At 34.7% G+C, this 25,499-nt stretch overlaps 3 protein-coding genes across 9 annotated transcripts; 1 reads left to right on the top strand and 2 right to left on the bottom strand.

The window, feature by feature from the left end:
* Positions 1-1,214: 1,214 nt before the first annotated feature.
* Positions 1,215-5,570, bottom strand: LOC108966324 (endoplasmic reticulum mannosyl-oligosaccharide 1,2-alpha-mannosidase). Its single transcript, XM_018929173.1, has 7 exons — positions 5,442-5,570; positions 5,025-5,345; positions 3,796-4,303; positions 3,583-3,731; positions 3,332-3,523; positions 3,074-3,261; positions 1,215-3,000 (listed from the first exon to the last, which is right to left on the bottom strand). The coding sequence occupies exons 1-7, from the start codon at positions 5,547-5,549 to the stop codon at positions 2,352-2,354; spliced, it is 2,115 nt and encodes a 704-aa protein (XP_018784718.1). The 5' UTR covers positions 5,550-5,570; the 3' UTR covers positions 1,215-2,351.
* A 119-nt stretch (positions 5,571-5,689) lies between these two features.
* Positions 5,690-25,499, bottom strand: LOC108966289 (protein RUFY3). 6 transcript variants are annotated; one of them, XM_018929121.1, is made up of 9 exons: positions 24,997-25,499; positions 16,874-17,052; positions 16,554-16,808; positions 16,231-16,472; positions 15,758-15,903; positions 15,388-15,671; positions 10,366-10,463; positions 7,313-8,496; positions 5,690-5,777 (listed from the first exon to the last, which is right to left on the bottom strand). In XM_018929121.1, the coding sequence occupies exons 1-8, from the start codon at positions 25,271-25,273 to the stop codon at positions 7,872-7,874; spliced, it is 2,106 nt and encodes a 701-aa protein (XP_018784666.1). In that variant the 5' UTR covers positions 25,274-25,499; the 3' UTR covers positions 5,690-5,777; positions 7,313-7,871. The 6 variants fall into 6 exon arrangements, with proteins under 6 accessions (XP_018784666.1, XP_018784647.1, XP_018784639.1 ...); XM_018929102.1 differs by lacking the exon at positions 24,997-25,499 and adding an exon at positions 22,091-23,643 and having other exon boundaries at positions 15,388-15,668; XM_018929094.1 differs by lacking the exon at positions 24,997-25,499 and adding an exon at positions 21,908-23,643.
* Positions 17,086-20,320, top strand: LOC108966309. 2 transcript variants are annotated; one of them, XM_018929152.1, is made up of 4 exons: positions 17,086-18,106; positions 18,173-19,559; positions 19,620-20,014; positions 20,068-20,320. In XM_018929152.1, the coding sequence occupies exons 1-4, from the start codon at positions 17,702-17,704 to the stop codon at positions 20,164-20,166; spliced, it is 2,286 nt and encodes a 761-aa protein (XP_018784697.1). In that variant the 5' UTR covers positions 17,086-17,701; the 3' UTR covers positions 20,167-20,320. The 2 variants fall into 2 exon arrangements, with proteins under 2 accessions (XP_018784697.1, XP_018784705.1); XM_018929160.1 differs by having other exon boundaries at positions 19,620-20,009; positions 20,068-20,159.

The following is a 25,499-nucleotide window of genomic DNA, read 5'->3' on the forward strand; positions in this document are numbered from 1 at the left end:
ATGTAGCTGGCCCTAGCTAAGGTTAATTTTGCTGCTAATGTATTTCTTTTCATATTTTTATAAAATTTTAATTTTTTTAATATTATAAAAGAAACCAAATTTATTAAATTGTATATTAAAAGTATTACTGGAGTTGCTGGTATGATTGAGGTTATGTGGCAGTTTCGCTTCAAGTTTTACTTTTTTTAAAAAGCTGCTAAAGAAATATTGCTTGAAATATGAAAAAAAAATAACCTTTAGAACCAAACATATGCGAATAAATAATAATTTTTCAAGTGTTTAGTGAAATAATAATATTTGCTTATTTTTATATAATGTAGTATACATGCTATTAAACATTTTTTGCCGAACTGAAATGCTTTATCTCTAGTGCTGGCCTGCTTACTTTCTGAATATTTAAAATACACAAATTTTTCTTGTTTACTTGTGTTATGTGTATTCCTCTCCGGCTTTTGAGTTGCGTCAGTAAGTTGATACGTTATAGTTTTATAATGTTTGTACATACATACATACACACATCTATAGCGCAATTGAGCAAATATTTTAGTTTTCTACTACTGTATTTTCTATTTTAGTGTTTTTTTTGTACTTATTGAAATTGTTTAATGTTGATCATGTTGGTGATTATGTCACGTATTCTACTATATTTCTTATTATATTATTATATAGGCCAGATGAGATTTACATGCATAGTAAATTGCAGATTTTTTGTTATTTACAGCGTTGCGATTTTCCTAATAAAAAAATTTAAAATCAAATTTTGAATCCCAACAACTTGAATTAAAAACTAAATTTTCAATTATATGGTCCAATTTTGGTTAAAAAAATAATATTTTTAATTTTAAAGTCCGAATTTGATTAGAAGACTTAAATATAAGTTCTTGAATTTTTTGGGATTACAACTTATTTTCTTTTCAATTAGGAATTAAAAACTAAATTTTCAATTTTATGATCCGATTTTGGTAAGAAAATTTGATTATAGTTTTTTTTTAATTTTTCGAGTTTATAGTTTATTTTGTTTTTCAATCATGCATTAGAAATAAAAAATTTAAAATTAATTTTTATTAAGATTTTCGGCATTATTTGCAACCCTGGCTATTTATACTAATTTTAGTATTAAAATATAGTGTAATTTACCGTTATTTCTAAACAACTTCTATACAAAAAAGTTGAAAAATTTAAAATTTTCTAAGAAAAAATAATATCAACTTGAATATATTTGCAATTAGAAAATTGAGAATACTTAAAAACTACAAAAAATATTTAATTTAATTTAAAATTAGGTAAATTATGTTGCAGCGCTCGATTTATTAGGCCACGAATACGCATGCAACGCACGTACATATGTGGTGCAATCTTGCCACTTGAAAATACAACAATAATGCGCATGCATTGTCTAAGAAAAAGAGCCTATGGTGCGGATCACGTCGCTTTTAATGTAATGTAGTTACGGAAGTTTGTAAGCGTATGTTTTAAAATAATTTTTTATTACTATATTTATTTATTACAAAATTTAATTTTTTCCCCCTTTTATTTACTGCAAGTGCGATAAAAATATGTTAATAATTATTATAGTATTATTATATTATCTCTAATCCGTCGAGTTTTGGTTCTAGGCGTGCATAGTGCACTTTTTACAATTATTTTTTATCCATTATATTATAGATATATAAACTCGATGATCTTTTACGTTGACAAAAAATTCGAAACAAGTTTGGAACAACTGCGTACTAAAAAGAAATTCGAAACTGAAGCTAAAACTGCGCTCCGAAAACAAGAAAGACGATTAACAAAAATATATATATATATTTTTTTTTCAGAAACGTTATCAAATTGTGATTTTATATATAACCCCAAAATTATTCTTAAAAAAAAAACGAAAAAAAATTTCTCTCACGGCGAGTGTGGCGCGCGTAGTTCCGATATTTTGCGGTCTTTGACAATTTGGTTCTAAAATAAGAGCAACGCTTCGCTTTTGGTATTCTTCTAATTGTTTAATTATTTCATAGTTTAGAACTAACGGAGATCGTGCGCATTTTCTTTGCTAATCGTTCAGATTTCTTTTAGTTAGTAGATTTTATAAAGTATTTAAAATAGAATAAATAATATCGTTGGCATACAAATATACATATACATAAATATACATATAAAGTAGTTTGTTGTTATGCGACAAATTTGATTGCACGCTAGTATTGTATAAATAATTGTTGTTGTTGTAAATATATTTACAATGCGAGTTGTGTCAACTCAATTCGATTGGCTTTAAAATAGTCATGGTTACGTACAAACGTTTCACAAACACACACACATGCACGCACGCGTACCCACATGCAAGCAACAACAGCACGAACTTAGTGATTTCGCAAGGGCACCAAATGTGCCTCGGAATTGATTACCCACTTATCTAAATCGATCTCTTTGCGATTATCGCTAAATAATAGATAGAAATACTTAAGCGTTTCACCCAACCAAAAGCTCTCCATCATATCACGCAGTCTTGTATTGAATATATGCTTCACATTGCCAATGGACGTGTAACCGTAGGCCACTTTGGTGTGCTTCTCGAATGCTTGGAATATATTCCAGCCCATATCCTGATACGTGCGATTGCCGGTTAAGGCATAAAAATAATATAAACTTTCTACGAATTCGGGACGCAGCAGATTGTGCGCATCATTGGGTTTCACGTAAATCTCCTGCTCTTCATTGGTGGTGAGCGCAAAGTAGGATATTTCGGGCGCCAATTGTGTCGGCTGGCGCATGTACGTTTGATAGCAGGTTTCGAGTAGATCACGTGCGAGCAATAAATGTGACGTGGGCATGCCGAATTTGTGGCCCAACAACAGTGTGCCAGGCAGATAGCATGTGAGATGATCCATTTTCGGTTTGAAGTCTTTGCCATTAATCAATTCGCCTATATAGACGTGCTGCTCTTTCGGCGTACGACGCAAAAGCTTCGTGAGCACACCGTCAATGGCGCGCATATAGTCCACAATGAGACTGTGTAGAGGCGGAAAAGTGAATTAGGCGTATTTTTATGCAAAAGTTGTACCAAAATAATTGAAATACTTACAAATCGTCGGTTTTCCGCCCGGTCTGTAGCCACTGTTTTAGCAGATACTCATAATAGGAGTCACCGCGTGCGCCTAGTGAGATTGTGGCGTAATTTCTGAATGTGCCGGTGTTGGCATTTATAAATATGGGCACAAGTCCGTTAGTTTTCTCCAAAGCATGCACTTTCTTATTAACTGCATGCGTTACCTGTTCGCAATAAGATAAAAAAAACGAAAGTTTTAGGCTTTTTACAGCTTATGTACAGTCAAAAACTTACTTTTTCGTAAATTGATATGTTAGTCGAACGACTGAGATCGCGGAATTCCAATTGTATTGTTGTAACCTCGCTGGTTGAACTGTCCGGCGACCATTTGGGTGAATGCGCTGACATTGAGGCAAGATTTACATCCGAATATGGTATGCCCGAGGGGGAGAGGAAGCATGGCAGCATGCGATTGCCCAATTCGATCTTTTAGAAAGTGAAAAATCTTTTTAGATTATTATATTTGAACTCTAAGAACAACGCACCGATTTGCTCAGAAACATTTTATCGCCACTCAGATGATATGCCGAGAGCAAACCACCCAAGATACGTATCGTCACCTCGAAGAGATTCACATCACGATTGATATCAAATGTCAAGAAATTGCTGACCCACTCGCGACCCTCAGTGAATTCTGTTGATATAAAAACACGTTTAAAAAATATTTAAATACATAGTATACAAAAAATTTAACTTACCATCCTCCAAACCCATTATGTACATGGTGTCCAATGAGTCCACAATGGTCAAACCCAAACCGAACCAATCGTGTGAGCTCTGCGATAACGGTTTCAGATTGTCATGGCCCCAAGCGTATTTTTTATAACCATTCCATGAATGCCTAAAAGCGGCGACAACGGCAGTTTGCCGCTCATTTGTTGCACCATGGAAATGCTGCTTTTGCGCTACCAACTTAGCATCCATATTATTGATATAATCTGTAATTAAAACATTGTTGGTGCCTGGCACTACACGTGGGTTTAGTATCGCTGCTTCCAAAGCGGCACGATTATCGTCATCACCACCGCCAGATTGTGCTTCGACGGCGGGTTCGTCAATACGATTGTCATTATTTTCTTGTATGCTTATTTTGTTTGGAAATTCGACTAAAGGACCTTGTAATAAGCTTTCCTTTGGACCTTCTCCGGCATGTTGCAGGTTATCGTCACTTTTCTTATTGAGGTTGGGTGTGTCAATCACCTTTACCTGGAAAAAGTGGCCAAACATTGTTATAAATTTTAAGGAGCCAAACCAAGGTGGAAGGAAATGCTTAAACATTATATTTGCAAGCACATATGTAAATATGACTGACAGAGAATTTTTTGTTATATAAAAAATATTTAACATTTACGTATGTATATATAATTTTTGTTGACTGCGGAAATATTAGAATATGCCTTCAATTTCTTATGCATTTGAATTGACAAAAGTTAAATGTGATGGAAAAGTTCGTTTATACTCAGACAGACGGTCATGGTCAGCTAGTCGCACTGATCATTTATATACATATGTATGTACCATACTTTATAGGATATCTTTCCTTATGTTAAGGGCTTTACAACCTTCGTTGCAAAGTTACCCTTTTGTTCAGATTATAAAAAAAAAAAATATATGCATATACATAAGCCAGTTGACATAATAAATCATTTGTACATATTTGATTGCTACCGAGTTACCTTGTCAGAATGCTTTTTATCACATGTCAAATAAACAACTTTTAAACTCTTCAGAAGGCCTGTCTATGGTCTACATATATGTACGAACATATGTGCACATTTGTATTTATTCAACAATTGTTCAAACCCATTTCATTGGCTTGTGTATTATTACGACTGGTTATATTGATAAGGTTTATAGGCGCCTGCAGTTACGACTCGTACTAGCACGCCCACTAATTGTATGTTTATTTACTTTTAGATATACTCACGTCTTTAAATACCGGCGCATTATCATTTGAGAATGACAGCGGTGGTGGTCCAATATTTGGCAATGGGTTTTTCAGATTATTATTAAGATTTCCCGCATCCAGCGCGTTCAAACCGTCGCTTAGCCCATTCTGTGCTAGACCGGCACTATTTGCCACTTCGCGATTTTCTCGAAATAAGAAAGCCCCGGCGTTTTTGCCAATTACTCGGTTATTCTCCGCATCGATTTGGTCATTGTATAATACTAATACTAAAGTTAAGCATAGCGCCAGCACTGCTAAAATGATAAGGTTGCGCTGGCAACGGGGCAATTGATTCCAAGACTGCAACGCAATAAAAAGAATAATACTCTTTCTTCATTTCCAAAAGTAGAGTTAATTTATTGAGCATATACATATGTATTTATATGGGGTACTTACCCGTCGCAAACTACGTCGTTGTGGTTGTTTCGTAGTGAAACTTTCTTCTTCCGTGCCGTTCACACCGACACCGGACAATGTTACCGAAATGTGATCACCTTTATCCATTGCTACACAGAGGTGTTAATAGGACCAATTCCGCACGTAATTGTTTTCCGACGCAGCTACTCGTGGTACCTTTACTGTTCCAAAAATAAGTACACCACTTCGCTTTTGCCTGAGTATAAAATCGATTTTATACCTTTTAATTTAGTGGAACAGCACCAACAACAACATATTGACAGCGTTTAAGTAGTCTGCTTAAAATATTAATATCTTTAATGCTGACAAACTCATCTGCAAAGAATATGATAATAAATGCAAGTAGAATCTTTAACTGCAAGTAATTTATCTAATTCCATAACCACACGTAAACAATTTCCAAACACAAACCTTTTCATTGCAACCAATTTTGACGACTGCTTTTTTAAATTCTTTCTGCCTTTACAAATTTGCTTTGCTACAGGGTTGCATGTTGTACGAAGTAAATGTGTCAAACAAAGACTTATTTGAAAAGTGAAGAAAACTAGTACTATTTAAATATTTAATAATTTGACATACAAAACCATATAATATTTTGATATACAGTTATAAAATTATTTGAAATGGAAAGCAAATATCATATTAAGTAAAATTTTTCTGTTATTTTACACCAACTGAATTTATATGCTACAATGGCAAAAGAAAGGACAAAACGCAAAGTCGCAGTCGAATATAAACAATTGTATGTCAAATTACATGGTCATATGTACATATATATTATATATGAAAATTGTATTGGTTGATAACGCACTAATTGACTCATACATTAGCAAATTCTGTTTAAAATAAACTATTTCCATTGAAATATTGTGCAAAAAAATGCAAGAATACCATTTGATATTTTTCCGTGTTCGCAACCTCATAATTTATTTATTTTTTGTACATAAAAAGATAAGGAATAAAAGGCATTTATTCGTTATTTTGTAAGTCTTTAAATCATTGTTTTAAGACTCGATAGTAGTTGGAATTCGTGCATCCAAAAAAAAATTATTCTAATTCTGATTCCGGACGTGCGCAACCGGCAGAAGCTATATATGCATCCGGCCGATACTCGGTTTACTTTAAAATATTATACAAAAGCTATTTCCAATGTCTGGTGTAATCAAATAATTATTCCAGTTTAATGAAACGTATTCAAGTAATTTTTATTTTTATTACGAGGCAAGGAGAAGTGTGTGACTACAAGCAATGTATGTATGTGTTTCAAATTAGAAGCGGAAGAAAACTCGTTGAAACATCTATCAAGTTATATGAAGTTTTATATGTGTGTCTATATGTTTATAATGTGTTGTGAATGTTTTCAAATATTAAAAAATATTTTTCTATATAAATGGCAATTTTTTGCTTCCACACAAGCTCTCAAAACATACGGCCATTGATCAATAGCTGCACACACATATTGATATAGCTACTCTACTCGAAGCAAAGATTTTTTGAGATTCTCGAAATTTCTGTGGGATATTCAACAGACCGTGTTCTTCAACTCTGCCCACAAACAGTAGTCCCGTAAATTTAAATCTGGTCTTCCTATTAAATCAGGAATATTGCTTTAAAGCCACTGCTGATTGATTTTTGCAATGTGTGCTGGAGTAGATTTTTGCTTAAGGATTCGATACACATCATCGAAGAGAGTATTGTTGCTCTACCTTGTCTCTAAAGAATTTTTCTGGTACACTTTTGCCACTGTTTTAACCACTTTTTCACACTTTGTAACATAATTTATAGCTAGACTAAGTACTGTACAGTTATGGAAATTATTTATTAAGAGTGAATTAATTTTGCTTACTTACATATGATTGAAAATTACTACATTCTCGTACCTACCACACTATTCTAACTTTAATTAACAACTGCATGATATTCCACCTAGTACTGTTTTCAGAATAAAATTTCAGAGAAATTAATTGCCTTTCCATAATTTTTTTTAATTGTAACTGGTATATTTGTATGAAAAGTAATAAATATTTCAATACATTGAATACAAGCATATTTGATACAATTTAAAATACGAGCGCGTACCGCTTATTACACTAAAAAATTAGAATATTTTCATAGGTTCGCACAATATTTGTCACTGTAAATACATACATATGTATATAGACAAGTTGTACACGTTTAAAATAGTTGGCGATTTCTATTACAAATAGCGAGCTTGCACAGAATTTTACTTTAACTCGGCAATACACACAAATACAAGATTGATAAATAGATTTAGTATATGTACACACTGATAATACATATAGAATGCATATACATGAACATTTACATACATACATATTAAATACAAAGGCTTTGTATGCCTTTAGCTACAATACAAAATTAAATGAATGCAAATTTGTGAAAGCATCATCATTTCCGCGTCTCAAAGCAACGATAGCAAACACGCACCGGCTTTCCCAGCTGCCCCTGGTCGTTGAGTAGTGGCAGTGTGTGCTCCGAGCATGTGTTACAGAAGATGTCGCCACAGCTGCGACAATGGTGTTTTCGACGCGTCAGGCCGAATTCTTTCTTGCAGGCCGTGCAATGTGTGGCAATCGAGTCTGGCGCCCATATACCGGCACTACCCACCTCCGAGGGTGACTGCAGCGACAGATCGGACGAACGCAATTGCTGCTGCTTTCTTTCGCGTTCCTCCAATTCGGAGACTTTCAATTTGCTAACGCTTAACTGTATGCCCAACTCTTCGAGTGTGGTTTGTGCCTCCGTCCATTGTGTGCGCATTTTGTCGAGTTCTACCCGCAGCTTGGCACTCTGTTGTGCCTCGTCGGTGAGTTCTTTTATGCAATTTTGCAGTGAACTGATTTTCTCCTTCAGCTTCACTTCCTTCTCTTGCAATGAAAGCCGCCATTCGCGTTCTATACGCGCCTCAGCTTCGGCGCGTGCGGCTCGCTCCTCGGATGCGTTCACCTGTGTGGACAATGTTTGTGAGGTATTCTTGAGTATTTCGCCCAAATTGCTTTTATCATTGTCCCATCTGTGTGTTCAGAAAATGAAGAAAGATTTTTTTGATAAAATTAATAAAAGCAAAATTGTTTTTGTTGTAAATATTTCTATTTTATGAGCATGTGAAACTGTGAGATCGAGAGTTTTGGAGTGAGTAGAATATTATAGAATTTATGCCCCATAAAATCAACTCACCCAACACACCTTTCCCAACCGTGCGATCACACCAAAACAGCATGTTTGTGGACCTTCTGTTAGGAGATTTCGATGGCAATTAACTTGCGCCTTTCCACCAAATCAGGGACTAGATATCCGTTACAACAACAAGCTAAGCCTTCTCCAACAAGGACAACTTTTAAAACGAGATACCGTAGACTTATTGAATGAGACCGAAGTCTCTAATGTGGGGGTTTCAAGCTAAAGCTTATTTGACTGTTCTTGTCATTGGGTTTTATAGTTTTAGCTCTAACTCAATGGAATATATCAAAAGTTGTTGGGTTTGAAATCCACTCAACTCATCGTCATTGTATAGATTTTGTTCAAATTATTCCTTCTAAAGAATATCAACCGTATTTAAAGAGAAGATTTGTAGCAAATATATCAAAGAATCGAATTTTCTAATCGGGTGATGACGGGGATGATCACTAATTTTAAAGAATAAGTAATGCGAATCGCAAATGACAGCAATGTTTAGTAAGGAGCCTTTTGGAATGTTCAAGTATACGGCTGTAAGATAAAGAGGCATATTTGCCTGCCAGCCAGTCATAGGTATTAGTCCAAATATGCAGAAGAGGATCTCATCGGAGCGATCAAATAGCGAAAGATCACGCTTAAATGTGTATTCCAAATTAACATCGAAGAAGAAAATAACTGATTAGACGACCTTTTATGGATTTGTAAAGCAAGTGAAACTCTACCGAGTTAAGTGTATTATTAAATTTTTTAGCACCTCTAGAATATTGTCTTAAATTTTCAAGAGGATCAGAGAAATAATTTCGGAGATACAGCCTTAAGAACTTGTGCGTTCGAGGATAGCTAGGCTAAGTGCGCCGCCTTTAAAACCGTTTTTTCTCGAAACTGAGTTTTTGAAGTCGGTTGGCAAGATTTCACGAGAATAGCACAACCGATCTTCATGAAATTTTACACAGGTTTTTGAGATCCAATTCTTAAAGCCTTGGCTAAGGATTTTTTTCGATTTCAACCATAATATTTGAAACAAAAATATCGCGAAATTTTCACTGAAATTTCTCTTGTTCGTAAAAATTTATGCCAAAAATCCAGTTTTCAGTTTTTTCGCTTTGTCCAAGAGTTAAAACTTTAACTTAGATTTTTTTCACTTTAGATGATTCTGTAAAGAGTTATTCTGCCAACGCGGGCGCATCATTTTCCGTGGGGTCACCGGAAATGGCGTCGCAATGACCGAATCTAAAATATTGTTTTTCACACCGTACTAAAATTTTCGAACTAATTGTTTAGATCGGCCAACTGATCGATCAAAATCTGTATAAAGCTCTTACTCTCTCTCTCTCTTTACACCCTAATAAAAATGCAATTGTGAAGGTTATTATAGCTTTATTGCAGCCGATTTTATACCTGACCATCCTAAGCGATATTTCAAACATATTTCCAGAAATATTTTATGTTGCTCACTTACAAAGGTTCAACAACGTTTAAATGGGTGTTAGGTGAAAAGATTGTCTGGTTGTTGTTGCCGTCGTAGTAGTTATCGGTACTGAATTTTAGGGTCATGGATTTTAGATACATTTACCGCCTGCTGGGGAAGAAACTAATGCACAGCAGTATTTTTATAAAGGGTGCTCTAGAATCATACTCTCACTTTCGATACTCACAATTTCACACAACTTCTCTGAAATAACTCAATAGCTAACGAAAATCTTACTTCTTCTCCAGCTGTGCAATTGTGCTGGCCATGTCTTCCTTTTGACTCTCCAGCTTTGTGAGCAATTCGCTTTTATGCTTGAGCGAAGCATCGCATTCCTAATTTTGCATTAAAATAGCAGAAAGCAGAGATGCACTCGTGAATTAATATCAGTTTTAAGTAAATTTGTATTTTTATTCACTTTATTTTAATTTAATTAATACATACATATTACTTAAATTTAATTTAATTTTACTTTCAATTTATATTTTGTATAATACAGTATAATTTGCATTTATAAGGTATATACGAGTATATTAGATAATCTTAGTACATATGGTATATAGAGTGCTAAATTCGGCAAAGGAAAGAGCAAATAAATTATATAATAATGACTAGTTCAATAAACTGTTGTTGTTCTTCTAATCACAGAATAATGTTTTGTTGTCTCAAATTGAACCAAATACTGATTTTTCAATTAACACTTGCTTAGACTAGAGCTAATAGGCCACATAGAATATTGACTAGCTTTTATGTTTAACAATAATAATTAATTTTAGTTAAATAAAGTAAATTTCAATAAGCGCTAAAGGCTGCGAATATTTATAATAAAAAATTTTTGTATGCACACGTACATATTTACTTTTGAACGGGAAGCTAAATTAATGAATAGTCGGTTTTGACTCGAAAATGACGCTGACTAGTTAATAATGCCACATATCGTCACATAAAATGCAAAATAACGTAACATAACTCGTCATAAGTTTACAGGCGAAGGAAAGACGACATAATAGAAACCACACAAATAGAAACAAAACTTGAGTTTTGGTTATAAATTGGTTATAAAATGGTTACATATTGGTTATACCTAACAACGGAAGCTGAAAATTTTATGCTATATCGTAAGCAATGAAAAATTTTATTTCGATATTTTTGATGATACGTTGTTTTGCATTTTAGGTGACGATATATTAATATGCTTTTATTGCTATGCATTTTAAGGGGTTGCATCCACTTGTGAATTTCATTTCGATTTGCTTTTTTTCATAAGTTCTCCGAATATTTGTAAAAAAATTTTATTATAATCTAAGCGGTTCCCCAAACTTTAAATGCGTTTTTCTCGTAACAATGTTTTCTGAGTCGGCGAGAAAAATTTCTTCGAAATGACTGGACTAAGCGACTTTAAATCTTCTCAAGACCGTCTTAGATTAGAGACCAAATCTTTCATGGGTACCTGCTTTTTTCGTTGGTCGAGTTTCTCTTGTACAACAACCGTTATTTGGTTCTAAACAATTCAATTTCCAAAAATAAAACTGTCATTTTCGAAATTCGAAATAGGTTTATTATGTTAAAAGAAAAAAAAAAATTTTCCAAAAGCATGTAATGAAAAATTTTAGCATGAACTTTCAAAATTGTTCGAATTTTTAATAATTTTCGAATTTGTATTTTTTATTAATCGGCTGTGTATGTTAAAAAAAAAATTCCAAAGCATGCAAAACAATTTAAATAGCAATAACTTTCGAAATTTCGAAAAATATTCGAAGTTGTATTTTTTTTTTTTATTAAGCGTTTAGAACCAAAAAGACGTCAGTTATACGAGAAAAACTCTTGTGCGATTTTTTTTACCTTTCTCAAGATAATAAACGAAAGATATGATTTTTGTTGGTAATTCCGACTTTTCAGCCAATCTTAAGTGTAATTTTCTTCACAAAAGACGTCTGTTTTCGAAACCAACATTATGTGAATAATTATGGCTGTATTTTTCTGTAAGACTCATATTTTCCGTTTTGGTTTTTGGAATGAAATCTTTGTCATATCCAGACACATTTTTTCGGTGGTTTGGCTAGAGAACGGCTGCGAGATCAATGAAATCCAAGAATTTTAAAAATAAATGCCGATTACACTCTCAACCAATCTGAAGGAAAATTTTGCGACTGATGTGCTAAGAGGTCTTTAGAGTGTCCAGATTACGAATTTGAGTTCAAAAATTTTCCATTACATACAGCTATTTTAGTCATTTTAGTGAATGGTGGGAGTCAACCCTACACCAATTGACTACAGCACAAAAAAACTTACGTGTTATGAAATTTTTGCTATAATTTTCGTATCTAGCAACCCAAAATCTACCATTGCCTCTAATATCGAACTCTAAACTAGTATTATTAATGTGCATTAATTTCCGTAAATATCTAGAAATTATTTTTATTAAATCATTAAATAAAATGCTTCTGTAAGAAAAATTTAGAAAAAAAAAGTTTTTTTATGTTGAAGTGGATGTAACTCCTTAAAGTACGCTTATGTTTAATTATATATGTTTGGTTGCAATAATCTATAATGTCTGAGCACTAAATTCCTCTGATTGGTTTTATGTGTACATACATAGTAACTTTTCGGTATATCTACGCACAGGTATCATATCATTTATGTTTACATGTATGTATGTATGTAATCTGTAAGAATATAGCATTGTACTTTTGAAGAGACCGCAGATATTTTGTGGCTTATCTTAAAATTCGAATACATTTCAACATCCATATCCATATTTTTAACAACGATATATGTTTGTATATGTAGCTAAATATGTATGTATGTATGTATGTATTTATCTAAACTCCTCACTTTCTTTAWTATATGTATGTATGTAGGTATTTTTCCGTCAAAATATATGTCCTAAGTTAATAAAAAGGCCTTTAGTATGCGAATATGAGTATTAGTAATGACGTTCACAGCTATAAAGACTTGAGAAATGTAAGCCATACTTTACGCTAACGACAATTATACATAATTATTGTTGTTGTTCTATTTTATTTTATATTTTTCCAAATGAAATATGATTTTAATTAAGAATTTAAACTTTCAATTAACTTTTTCAAAATTTTCAAAAAGATTTTTACATAATTTCTTGCAGCTTTGCTGTGTCTTAACACATACATATCGCTGGCAAGACTAATAGAAATCGCTAACGAAACTTTCCACTAGTTTTCTAAATGATTTTCGATTATTATTATTATTTTGTTTTTTTTTTTTTTGTAAAATAAATGCTTAACATCAAGTAATGTTGAATTTAATTAATGCTTAATTAAGTGTCTAACATATTTTCAGTTTTAGATTTTCTCTTGCGACAAGGCATAGTCACTTTTGCAGGTGTCCATCGGCTTGTCCGGATAGGATTTAGCCACTTCGGTGAACGATTTCGCTGAGGTTGGCGTTTTGAGTTCGCCCTCTGCCTCTAATTTGTCGGGTGCGACCGTTGCCGATGGTGACTTGCGATAATTATTGGGATTGAATGGCGGTATGGCGTCGACTTTCAAATGCAAACGCTTCACCGGCGGTCCAATGTCCTGCCGATGCTTTTTGGTCAGCGCTTCGAATTTCTGTAGATTTTGTTGACGTCGTGACGAGGGCGATTTGTCGCCAATGGGTTGGCCAGTCAATTGCTGTTGTTGCTCTAGCTTAGATTCGTATTTCCTCTCGAGCGATTGCAGTATGTTGCCGATTTGTGAAGCTTTGGTTTGTAGGCGTGAGACCATTTCACCCTTTTGGGTCAGTTCGTCTTCACATTCCTGATTAGGCATACATTTTGTGAATGGTTCGGTATAAAGAACGTACATACATATATACGTAATGCAAATTGTGTTTAGAGAAATATTACTTTTAAATATAGTATATGGCTTACATATTACAAAATAATTAAGTACGGTAATTAATATAATTTGTTCAATCGATATATATGTAAAAAAGGATTAAGTTGGAGCTTAATAAATTTAATGAAAATATTATAAATAAATTTATTTCAATTAAAATTTTATATATTTCTTTGAAATAAAACTATTGAAATTTTTTTTCAATTAAATTTTTATAAATTTCTATGAAATTAAATTATTTAAAAAGGGAATTATTTAATTAATTTATTTCACATCAATAATTTTTTATAAATTTTTATTGTAAATTTTGAATTAACTTAATTAATTTGTGTATATTTATTAATTTTTCATTAAAAAATTATTTAATTACTCTAATTAATTGAGTTCATTGCAATTATTTTGGGCAATTATAATTTGGTATATTTATGAAACTAAATTAATTAACACAATTTAAAAAAAAATTACTTAATTTTTCGAATTAATTGAGTTCATTGTGATTATATTTGGGAAAATTTTTTGTTAATTGTTAATTAATTTGTCTATGTTTATGAAGCGAAATTAATCAACATATTTAAAAAATTATTTAATTATTTTAATTAATTGACTTCATGCTATTATAATTTGGCAATTTGTTTTTGTTAATTATTTATTATTTTGTGTGTTTGTTTGAAGTTAAATTAATTTAAATATTTTAGAAAAATTATTTAATTAAATTAATTATTTTAGTCTTGATCAATTAAATTTTGGCTAATCTGTTAATTAATTAAAAATAAACTTCAAATTAATAATTAATAAAAAAACATTTTTAATAATAAACAAGATTAATAACAAATCGGTCCATTTATATATTACTGAAAAATTAATTTCATTTAAAGTCAATATATCAAGAAAAAATTATTAGATAATTAATTAACATATTCGAAAAAATTTCATTTACCAGGACTTAAGCTAATTTAATTAAATATTTGTTTCTATATCAAAAAAATTTTATATTAATTTATATATAACGTTATTAATTTTATTTTGAGCTTTTTAAAAATATATATGTAAATTTAAAAATCAATGTTATTAATTTAAAAATTAAATTATTAATTATTTTCTATTATTAATTTTTATTATTTTTTATCGTTAAAATTTTGATAATTTACTTTAATGCATTTTATTCCACAAATAGGCGTTTCAGACAGCCATTTAATTTACTCAATCAGCTAATTGACTACATTAGACAATTCCGAAACCTTGTGAGCATGAAATTCGTTATTTTTATTTAATTGAAATCAAATCGCTTCAATTCAATTTCCCTTATATATTTGGAAAAATTATTCAAATGAGCTACTAAAGTAAAAGTGTTTATCCTTTTACTTCGCACGAATTTCTTTCCTAACCTCGTCGTACCCACCTGTAATTTGCGATACATTTCCAAGTTAATTTGTTTTATATCATCCAATTGTCGTCGCAGCGACACGATTGTATCCTGCTTTTCGTGTATATCCTTCTCAAGCAATTTCATTGCGACATCGGATTCGGCCTTCAGGGATACTTGTAGTTTCAACTCCTTATCGAGCTCGGCATTTTTCTTTTTCTCTTCACTCAATTCGGCGTTGAGTGTTTCGATCGCTGCTTTATTCGCGCGATCGGACGATTTGTTTGGACTGGCTTCCGCGTTTGATGTAGGAACATCTTCTATGGGAAATATGTAAATTTTATGCATATCGGAACCGAATATGATCACACTGCGAACAGGACAAGAAAAGGTTGGGTATACGTACTGGTAATGGTGGCATTTTGACGTAGTGCCTGATTTTCGGCTTGTAAGGCTAAAAGGCTATTGCGCGCAATCGCTAGATCCTCCTTCATGAGCGCATTTGTTGTTGTCAGGGATTCAACTTTGGCCTGTAGATTACCGACTGTGGCACTAAAGGCAAATCACAAAAGTGATAAAATAAAATTCGTCTCGTGTAGCAAAGGATCAGCACGCAATTGTGCAACACAAGGCTACTAATTTTCAAAAGCCTCAAAGTGGTCAAGTCAACATTTCATTTATATTGAAAGGGAGGTATTGTATGCGTAAGTTGGAAAAAAAGTATCGACTTTTTTTTTTTTTTTAATTCGTATAAATCTACTTTCGCTGTAAAGTTCCCAGACTTGTAACTTTCACCACTAAATTATCGTTGAAAATCGTTCGCCTTTGTGTTGCGCAATTGACTACATAACCTTCAAAGCAATACAATAGAAAGCATACTTTAAGTGCCGATTGAGCTCTTCAATATAGTTCTTTTGGTCCAACACGGCAATCATGTTGCCCTGACCATTCGCCTCCAGTGACTGATTGGTCTCTTCGTCGTTCTCGTTACTGCGTGAACTCGAACGCAAGTAAAGCGAGAAGTCGATTACTCCCTGTTGTGAATCCAAATCCTCCTCTTTCACGCACAAATTACAATCGATGACATTTAGACCCACTAAAATACCCATTATGACCACAATCTGCGGCGAGAGACACAAGAAAAGACGAAGAAGTGTTTAAAAGTGTTGTAACAGCTAAATCACTGGTATTAAATGACGCACCTCGTCGCTCATCATAAGCGCATGCGGTTCGTAGTATTCGTAGAGCGAATCGTCTCGATGTTCGATAAGTGCCTGCAGATAATCGGCCAATTTCTTCTGCATCAGCGCTATGCGTAGCCAAGCGCGAGCGCGTCCAATATGTGTGCGCACGGTGGGCAAATCACGTACACTTGCGGTGATGTCCTGCGCCTCGGGACAATAGTTTTCTACGCTTTGCAACAGATCCCACAATTCTTTGCGTGGCCCCAAAAGACCCTAAAACAAGCGGTTAGGTTGTATAAAGACAACGTTCGCGGGGTTGACAAAGTAGTTTTACACACCTTCTTTGGACGCAAGCCATGACCTAGTACATGCTCTATGACAATGAAAAAGTGTTGCAGTGGTAGGTGATCCGAATCCAACATACGTCCGAAACGTAGCGATTGCTCTAGTAATTCCTTCACCACGAGTTTGCAAATATTTACGAGATTGCTGCGTTCGATTTCGGCTGGATCGCGTGCTAAAAGTACAAGTCGTCGAATTGTAACGATTAAACACTGTAAGATGTGCGTTTAGCCAAGTTGAATTGGCCGTTTAGCGGTAAAGTCTGGTTTATGTATTCATGTGATCAACATGATCAGTTTCAGCACTCAAAAATTCATAATACAAACACACCCCCCAATCGAGAGAATAACGAGTTTGCGCCGAACGTGGTGAAGCCACGACACTCTCTTTTTACAGTTGCCAGCTGCTAAGTTATCGACGTCAGTTTGACAACTGAAGTGGATAAGATGATCTTCAGGCACTTTTTTTAAAAAAATCTACTCGAGAGAGATCTCTGAGTATAACAATCTGATTTCACAGAAATTTCTCGCAATATTTACTTGCAATCGGCGCACACTCGTCTTATACCTTATATTTTTTAGCCACGCCCACAACCACTTACGTTATCTACGCATTCCCACACTAGTAGCGTATCAGAATTTGCTTGCAACTGAAAATATTGAATATCGAAAAGCATAATCAAATGAAAACTTAACAAAACAAGAAAATTCGTATAAAAACTGTAGATATTTCCAATTGATCGCAGGGGCATTTGATTTGCCGTAGACGTCAATCGGCACGAGAAATGAAATTATCAGTTTTGAAAAAGTATTTGACATGAAAAGATGAAAATATGTGTGTCTCTAGTGCTGCTGATGCTGCTTTGTCCGGGCGGCTGTCCAGTGTACGATTTCGATTTGCGCACCGTCGAGCAGCCTAGTCAATTCGCGAACGGTCTGAAGCTTGCCGCCGACCTTAATAGCGAGTTTAATCAGGGTATAATGAATTTTCATGTACTCAATGACAAGGACCGATTCGATGTGGAGGACACGTGCAAGCTGAACGGTATTTCATACCAGCCTGTTGAAGGTCCAACAAGAAAACTGAAGTATTTACGTAGAGTTGAAGAGGAAGATATATCCAATATGGAATTGAATGAGTTTGTGGGTTCGAATCTTTTTGATAGTACACGTAAGAATTGCTTTTCGCCGGAAGATTTGAATTTGCTGGCCGCACGTAGAGACTTTGAGGTAACGTGTGGTTACTTTTATGCTTGCACAAAGGTAAAGATACCCCAAAATTCTCATTTTTTACAGTACTTGCTGCCGAAAGATTTGCCGAAATGTCTACTCAACGACGACATGTTAAATATACTGCTGAATTACTTTTACAATGGCAATGAGTTTATACAAAGAATGAACGAGGCTTCGAGAAAGGTGGTTGAGCGCGCTTATTACGACATGTTGGGCGGTTACTTGCGCTCTTACATGCTGCCAGTGGCTAAGTACTCTTTTTATGGCGGCAAGGTTAGTCTCAAGGTGGTCAGTAGTGTGGTAGAGCTGTATCAGCAATGCAAGTCCTTTCTGAACACGAACGGCAATGGCTGGAAAATGCCCATTTTACTTGAGGAAATGGAAAATGTGCGTGTGGACTCAATAAGGGGTTCGGACTGTGGTGCCGATGGCAACGGTGCTGGTGGCGGACCTACCGGCTGTGCACGGCTTGAAATGTTACCGGCCAATGATGGCGATGAAAATGTTATGCTCGTATCTTTGCCAAAACTGGAGGCCGATTGTGTTGAGAATGGTTTGAGTAATATATGGTTGCCGTTTCGGAAGCGCCGCAATTATGATCTCAGATCACAGAAATCCGCTTTTATAATTTTACGGTTTTACGAAATAGTCACGCGTTGTTATCAGTCACAGTCAATGCCACAAGAAACTTTCAATTGCAAATTCATAGCATGGATTAATGAGAACTTAAAGCCACATCTATCCGACGAGGAGTTCTATCCCGGTCTGGGTGGCGTCCTACGGATTGTTGAAAAATTGAGAAAAGGTCGTAAGGCGCTGGACATGGATGATGATGAAGCGCTCAATCAAGGCATAGAGGATCTGAGCGGTACGCGAATGGGCGACACTGGTGGAGTTGGCGATAGTAAAAGCGACGATGGCTTTTCTGACATGGAGCTCGCACAAAAGGCCTTGGAATACAAGATGAAGGAGAGCGCCAGAAAAACAATGCTCAATAGTAAACGCTGGTTTGAGAAGAGTGCCAATGACAACAGGCAATTGCAGAGCCGAAAGATTTGCGAAAAGTCTAAAGGTCAACAAAGCCAACATGGTCCGCAAATACATCAAAATCAAACACATAAAGGCAAGAAGCCAAAGTGTAAAACAAAGGGTGGAAAGCATGGTGGCGCCGGGTCCCTAATCAAGTTGACCTCGGAAGAACAAAAACACTATCTCAAGTATTTTTGTTGCATTATCGGACTTATACTGCTCATATTACTGATTATACTGCTTGTCGCTATGTTATTGCGATACCGTAAGCGTAGGCGTAAGACTGAGCCAAAGCCAAAGCCACCGAAAAAAAAGCGTAAATGCCCTGCATGGTGCAGCTTTTTACTATGCAGAAAGAAACCACGCGATGAAGAGATCGTTATTAAGCCCGAGACGAAATCCGTTATAGCGACACAACCACGTAGATCACACAAAAAATGTAAAAAGTGAAGCCTATAACTAATCAATTTCAACTTTACAGACCGACGCGCGTCCACTTCCACATCGTCGCTGGCCTGTCAACCGGCTGCTAAATGCATTCCATGCTCTAAGCGCGCCACCAAGGAATCGGAAAGTGCACCCATTATCGAAACAACCTCACTCGATTACTATTCCTCGTCCGAGCCCGAAAGTAAAGTGCGTCAAAAAGCGAAAAAAGGCAAACAGAAAGTGGTCACAATAGATGAGAAGAAGAAGAAAAAATCTGCCTCACCCTCACCAACGAAAACCAAGTCATCACCGGCGAAATCTAAAGCAACAGCACCACCGAAATCACGACTTGGTGGCGGTGCAGAGCTAAAAAGTTCATCCAGTTCAGATAGCACGAAGCGCTTGGGCATACAACGTACCATCCCCACAGACAATAAGAAGAGTAGTGTATAGGAAGGTATCACTTTCATATAAACCAATATTAAATATTCTTATTACAGATTGAAGAATACCAGCCCTTATTGCCGCAGCCGGAACGTCTAGCCTCCCGCGATCACTCGAAAGGTTCACGCAGTTGGGAAACCATGTACGACACATAAATCGCAGCTCAATCAACTAGCATCGACACAATAGCGTATTTATTTCTCTATTTACTTAACGCAAGTGTTTATTCACATTATTTATGTATATTTTTGCATTATTTTTAAACAATTTTTTTCGCTAAATAAATAAGGGATCTTGCTGGCAGCATGATTAAAAAAAAAAAAAGACATTGCAAATAGTGTGGATCCACTGAAGACTGCGAGCTTCGAGATAAGAGCAAATCGCAAACTCGAAATTTTAAAAATGTATACTTTGGTTTTCTTATGTTGACAGTCTTTTCATGGCAATATCAAAGATCAGAGTGTATTTCTGACATTAAAAGGTGTCTAAATAAATGGATCAACAGTACATCTTGTAGAAGAGAGACCAAAAAATATATATATTATGCATAGGCGCAACATAAAATAATCGAATTAAACAGTTCGAGAACTTAAAACGACCAATAATATCGAATGCTGCAATTGGAGTCCTTTATTTTCATAGTCATGTTACAATTCAATAAAGCTTAAGTGAAAATGCTAGAGGGCTTTTGAAGATAAATTTTCCACAGTTGTTTTGAAGTTTTAAAGGTTCTATAGGTGGACTATTTTTATCTATTACTTCCCCTTCAGATTTGTTATAAATTTCTTTACATACAAGATGTGCTTAATACAGATAACCAATTTTTCTTCTTATATCTTGATCAATAAAAAGCTCGTTTCGATTATTAATATTCAAGCACCATTAGCCCTATCAAATATTTCATTGGATGTCTTTCATCAATAAAGCTAAGAATCAAGCGTTACTTAAACAAAAATGTTCAGCCATTTCAACTAAAGTTCCAAAATATAATGTTTAAGACACTTTAACCACAAGATGGATGTGTGAGTGCCACTATACGTCTAATGCATTGTTCTCAAGAGGTTTATCTACCACACTTCTAGGTAAGCAACAAATAAATTTATGGCACCTATAAGTGATGCTTGGGATAAGGATACTTTAATAGTAAAAACGCAGAATGACATCACCATCATGCAAGTGAAATAAGTGCAATCAGGTGTGAATGCTCATACATACGGATATCAACACTGGCAGACAATCAACCTGTAGGAAACATGAATTTATGAAGACATATAAATATAAATTATTAAATAACGGTCGAAACAGAAAGGGATGTAAATTTTTTGTTTTTTGAGAACATTTACAGAGCTTTAATAAAAACGGACATATGAATCATAAGTAATATGAGAAAACGGAGAATTACAAAAAAAAGATACATATTTATGTATGTAAAAGATATATTATTTTACAAGCGGAGTCTGGATTGGTTGTGCATATTTTCACATTGCCTAGAGTTTATGTATGTATGTACGTTAAAAGAAGAATCAGCGAAAATCTAATTCAGAACAACTTGCAATAATTTGCAAACCAGATATTTTCCTGCAGGGTAGCTATTACTGATTGTTTACTACACACAAATGAAACAATTATGGCACATACAAAGTGATTGCACAGAACGTATAGTATTATAGTATTATACGTTCTCTCGTGATTGATTTGAATTTAGAGAATTTCTTACTGAAACAAAATTATTTGAAAATTAAAACCAAAAAAATGCGTTGTGTTTGAAATAAAAACAAAAAAAAAAAAAAAACATAAAAAAAGAAACATGAATCTACTATTTACATATGCACGTGTGTGTGTGAGTGTAGTATGTGAAAATATTGCAATGGAAATTAGTTGAAAAAAGCAACCTACGGTGATTGGACCATTCACCAGTACCACCAACACCAAACACACCAATCAAGCCATTATCTGCATGTGCATGTCGTGCGGTAAGCAAGTGCGACAACGACGACGATGACGAACCGTTCGTCTTGTGCACATGTTCGGGTGCATCGTTAAAACGACGACCCAGCAAGTTACGGACAGTCAATATACCATTATCATCCAACCCATTCGACATTCCCGAATAGCGTTTGTTCTTTTGGCCCAGCTGTGTGCCGCGTTGTACGCCATAGACGCTGGTACTGGTGCCACCGCCGCCGCTATGCTGCTGTCCAATGTCAAGATCTTGTAGCTCCTTCAGGCACAGCCAATCACCGTCAACCGATACGCGAAAGTTGCACAAATAGATAGTGTCCTGTACGCCGCCGGCAATCTCTTCACTTGTATTCGCATGTGAAGCCTTGGGCAGGCTAATTGTTGTGGAGTTGTTGTTCTGCTGTTGCTTAAGTTGCTTTTGTTGCTGCTGATGCTGTTGTTGATGTTGCTTTTGATGAACACCCATGGTGGCGCTGGTCATCACATTGACTTGCTGTTGCATCTTGTAAATTTTATTCGAGCTATTTGACTGCGTGACAATCGCTATGGTAGTCGATGCGCTGTGGTTGTTATTGTTGTTGTTCAACGTTAATTTCCTGGTTTCGTCAGCCAGGGAGCGCATGTTACGGGTATTGAGTGCGCATAAGCCAAATCAAATTGTTGGAAAGATATAACCTGGGAATGTACACAATTGGCCCAGACTCCACGGTGTGATAATAAAAACACTGTTGGCTTTATCTGTCGTTTATTTGAAGTCACAAAATTGCTGTGAAATGTAATTATAGCTTGCGTGAATCGAATATTGTAAGCTCTGGTGAAAAATCGAAGCGCACTTCCCCACCCACAATCACCATCGATGCAAGACAAAGTTGTTGTAGACTAAATTTTGCCTCTTCGCTTTTATATTGACTTTCACAGCTAGTACTGATATCTTTTGCAATGTTTCTTTTATTCATTTATATTTAATTAGCACTGTAAAATAGTTTTACTGTTTAAAAACACGATTAATTCTTCACGCAAATTTTCACTGTGTTTTTACAAATACTGCACCGTAAAATATGCGAGTGAATAGGTAAATATGTATTTGTATTGCGACTGACTGGCTACTTCACTGATGACTGTCTGCTTCAAGCTTTACAATTCTCACAATTTGAAGGTATAGAATGGTGTCCTTTAGTGCTCTCTGCTTGAAGTCGTCAATTTACTCGCACCACTCGCTCATATCCGGTGGTGAGTTTGCTCACTCACAATTTACTTGCTTTCAAGTTGTCGTTATTGATTTTCCACTGTCAGCGCTGTCACTTCGACGGCCAAAAGGCAATTGATTTTATCTTCGTTTCTCTCCCAACTAAACACCCTTTATTTGAATTTGTAGCGGTTTAATTGGCGGCATATAGGAAATTCGGAAAGTTTTGTTTAGTATTTGAATATGTATGTGATTATTATAATTCATCCATACAACAAATATCAACAAATGCGCTATATAACAGAAGTTACAAAGGAAGCAGAGATAGACTTTCTAAGTTTTAATCAATTCTAAGCAACCGAGTTTGCTTGATTGTTTTGCCAAATGATGTTCTTTGTCTGATATAACCCTCTTTGGATTGGTAAGTGGTTAGCAGGAGCAACAGCCTTAAGTAAATAATTATTCCTTTATTACAATAATGCACTTTAATATTTGAAGATTAGATAAAATATTACCGAGAAATTTGTATTTTGATAGACAAGAGATGTTGGAGTTGCCTTTACCATAATAGTTCTGTTGTCGCTTACAGGGAAGTTGTTGTTGTAACAAGTACCTAATCTCCGTTAGGAGGCCCAGGAAACGTGCTTTTCGACGTCAACGGGCTATAGGTATAGGAGTGTCAGATGTGTAGGATAAGCAGAACATGCAAAGAGGTGGTTAGTGTCATGAGGGGACTCGTTGCACGCTGGGCATACATATGTTTGATATTTAAAAGTGAAGTTTGGATAAGTACGAGTTTAACCCGCTACAGTATCCAGAACGTAACTGTGCAAACAAGGAAGTCCTTAAGAATGCCTTGAAGTGTACTACCAGGTGCTTAATATAAATGAATTTAAGTTCTTATGGATGTATAAAAATATTTAGACCTGACAGTCCTGGGAATGGGCCGAGTTGACAGTCCTGGCCGAATAAGAACTCGGGTCGCTCCTTAGAGATTTTTGTCCGGCCAAGGATTGTCATTTCGGTACATTCATCGAAGTTACTACAGAAATGTATATAAATTTTACTTAACTGGATGTAAAAGTCGATTCTTTGTAATTACTTGGACACGAGTTTTGTTAAATCGGTATTTAACGGATTTTGCAGGTAAATAAATTGTCATAAATACATACATTTATTCATTTAAAATGATTGAGATGACATTCATTTGTAATCTTTAGATATTTTTTGCGAAGTATAACTTCAATAACTTTTGATTATATTTATTTTTAGACATTTGTAGGTATGTAAATATTACAGCAATATTGTAATTGCAGTTGTCAACGTAATCCTTCCCAAGCACACACTTATAAATTAATTAAGGAGAAATAAAAAAAGATAATCTGATAAAAACTATAAATATTATCTACTTGCTAATGAGCTCAGCCAATATTTACCTAAATAAATAAATGAGCCTTAAGACATTCACTTTTCTGTTTACATATGGATATTTTATATGTTCTTTGTTGTCTGATATTGGCCGTACCACTATCCTAATCCCAGATAAAAATATTTGAATTAAAGAATGCTAGTTTCTGATCAGATATATCTTATCTTATTTTGAATGTGCTGTAAAAAAAGCTTAATCCTTATAAAGCGTCCGTAATTTCTTAAATCACCTGTTGGATCACATATAATTCAGGCATTTAATAACAAAAACGTATACTCGCAAGTTTGCATGAATGCAGCTTGTACACATACATATGTACATACAAAAAACAATGTAACAGTTTATTAAATCCAGACAACATCGCAATAAATGTATTTATAAATCAAAATAAATAAATCATCAACTCACCAGGTTTTCGTTTTTTGGGCGTACATGTTTGTGAAGATACCGATGGAACTTCCGATGGTATGCCCGTTTGAGCATTATTTGAACCCGTCACCACACCAGCTGCATTCGAAACGAATGCACTAATTTGCGATGAAATACTTTCTGAACGTCGGAAAGTATCTCGCAATTTATTTAGGGAGGATAATGATGGCGAACTCGATAAAAGATTATTAGAGGCATTGCTGGCGGTTTCTTCACTATCTGGACTACGTAGCAAGAGATTACGCGAACTACTCATTTTGGCACAGCACTTGTATTTCCACAAAGTACAACACTAAAATCACACACACACGCCACAAACGAGAACAGTAAAGTGCACAGTTCGTATTAAATATTAGAAAAAGTTCATTAAATTAAATTTAATATCCAGACAGATTGGATGGAAACAAATTTGGCGACTCCAAAACAATTAATTCCTTTTTACTGTGCTTGACATTTAAGTTGACTTTTTTATGTTTTCCTTC

This window comes from Bactrocera latifrons, unplaced genomic scaffold (genome assembly GCF_001853355.1).
Source record: "Bactrocera latifrons isolate USDA-ARS-PBARC rearing strain unplaced genomic scaffold, ASM185335v1 scaffold_10, whole genome shotgun sequence".
Taxonomy (NCBI): domain Eukaryota; kingdom Metazoa; phylum Arthropoda; class Insecta; order Diptera; family Tephritidae; genus Bactrocera; species Bactrocera latifrons.

Coding starts and splice junctions, on each gene's coding strand:
- LOC108966309 (XM_018929152.1), top strand. CDS start 17,702: ATGAAAATATGTGTGTCTCTAGTGCTGCTGATGCTGCTTTGTCCGGGC. Junction 18,107..18,172: donor CCGCACGTAGAGACTTTGAG/GTAACGTGTGGT, acceptor CATTTTTTACAG/TACTTGCTGCCGAAAGATTT. Junction 20,015..20,067: donor CAGACAATAAGAAGAGTAGT/GTATAGGAAGGT, acceptor TTCTTATTACAG/ATTGAAGAATACCAGCCCTT.
- LOC108966324 (XM_018929173.1), bottom strand. CDS start 5,549: ATGGATAAAGGTGATCACATTTCGGTAACATTGTCCGGTGTCGGTGTG. Junction 5,346..5,441: donor AACGACGTAGTTTGCGACGG/GTAAGTACCCCA, acceptor ATTGCGTTGCAG/TCTTGGAATCAATTGCCCCG. Junction 4,304..5,024: donor ATGCGCCGGTATTTAAAGAC/GTGAGTATATCT, acceptor CACTTTTTCCAG/GTAAAGGTGATTGACACACC.
- LOC108966289 (XM_018929094.1), bottom strand. CDS start 22,595: ATGCGCTCCCTGGCTGACGAAACCAGGAAATTAACGTTGAACAACAAC. Junction 17,053..21,907: donor TGGTGAATGGTCCAATCACC/GTAGGTTGCTTT, acceptor TTGTACTTTTAG/CACGCGATCCAGCCGAAATC. Junction 16,473..16,553: donor CGCTTATGATGAGCGACGAG/GTGCGTCATTTA, acceptor CTCTCGCCGCAG/ATTGTGGTCATAATGGGTAT.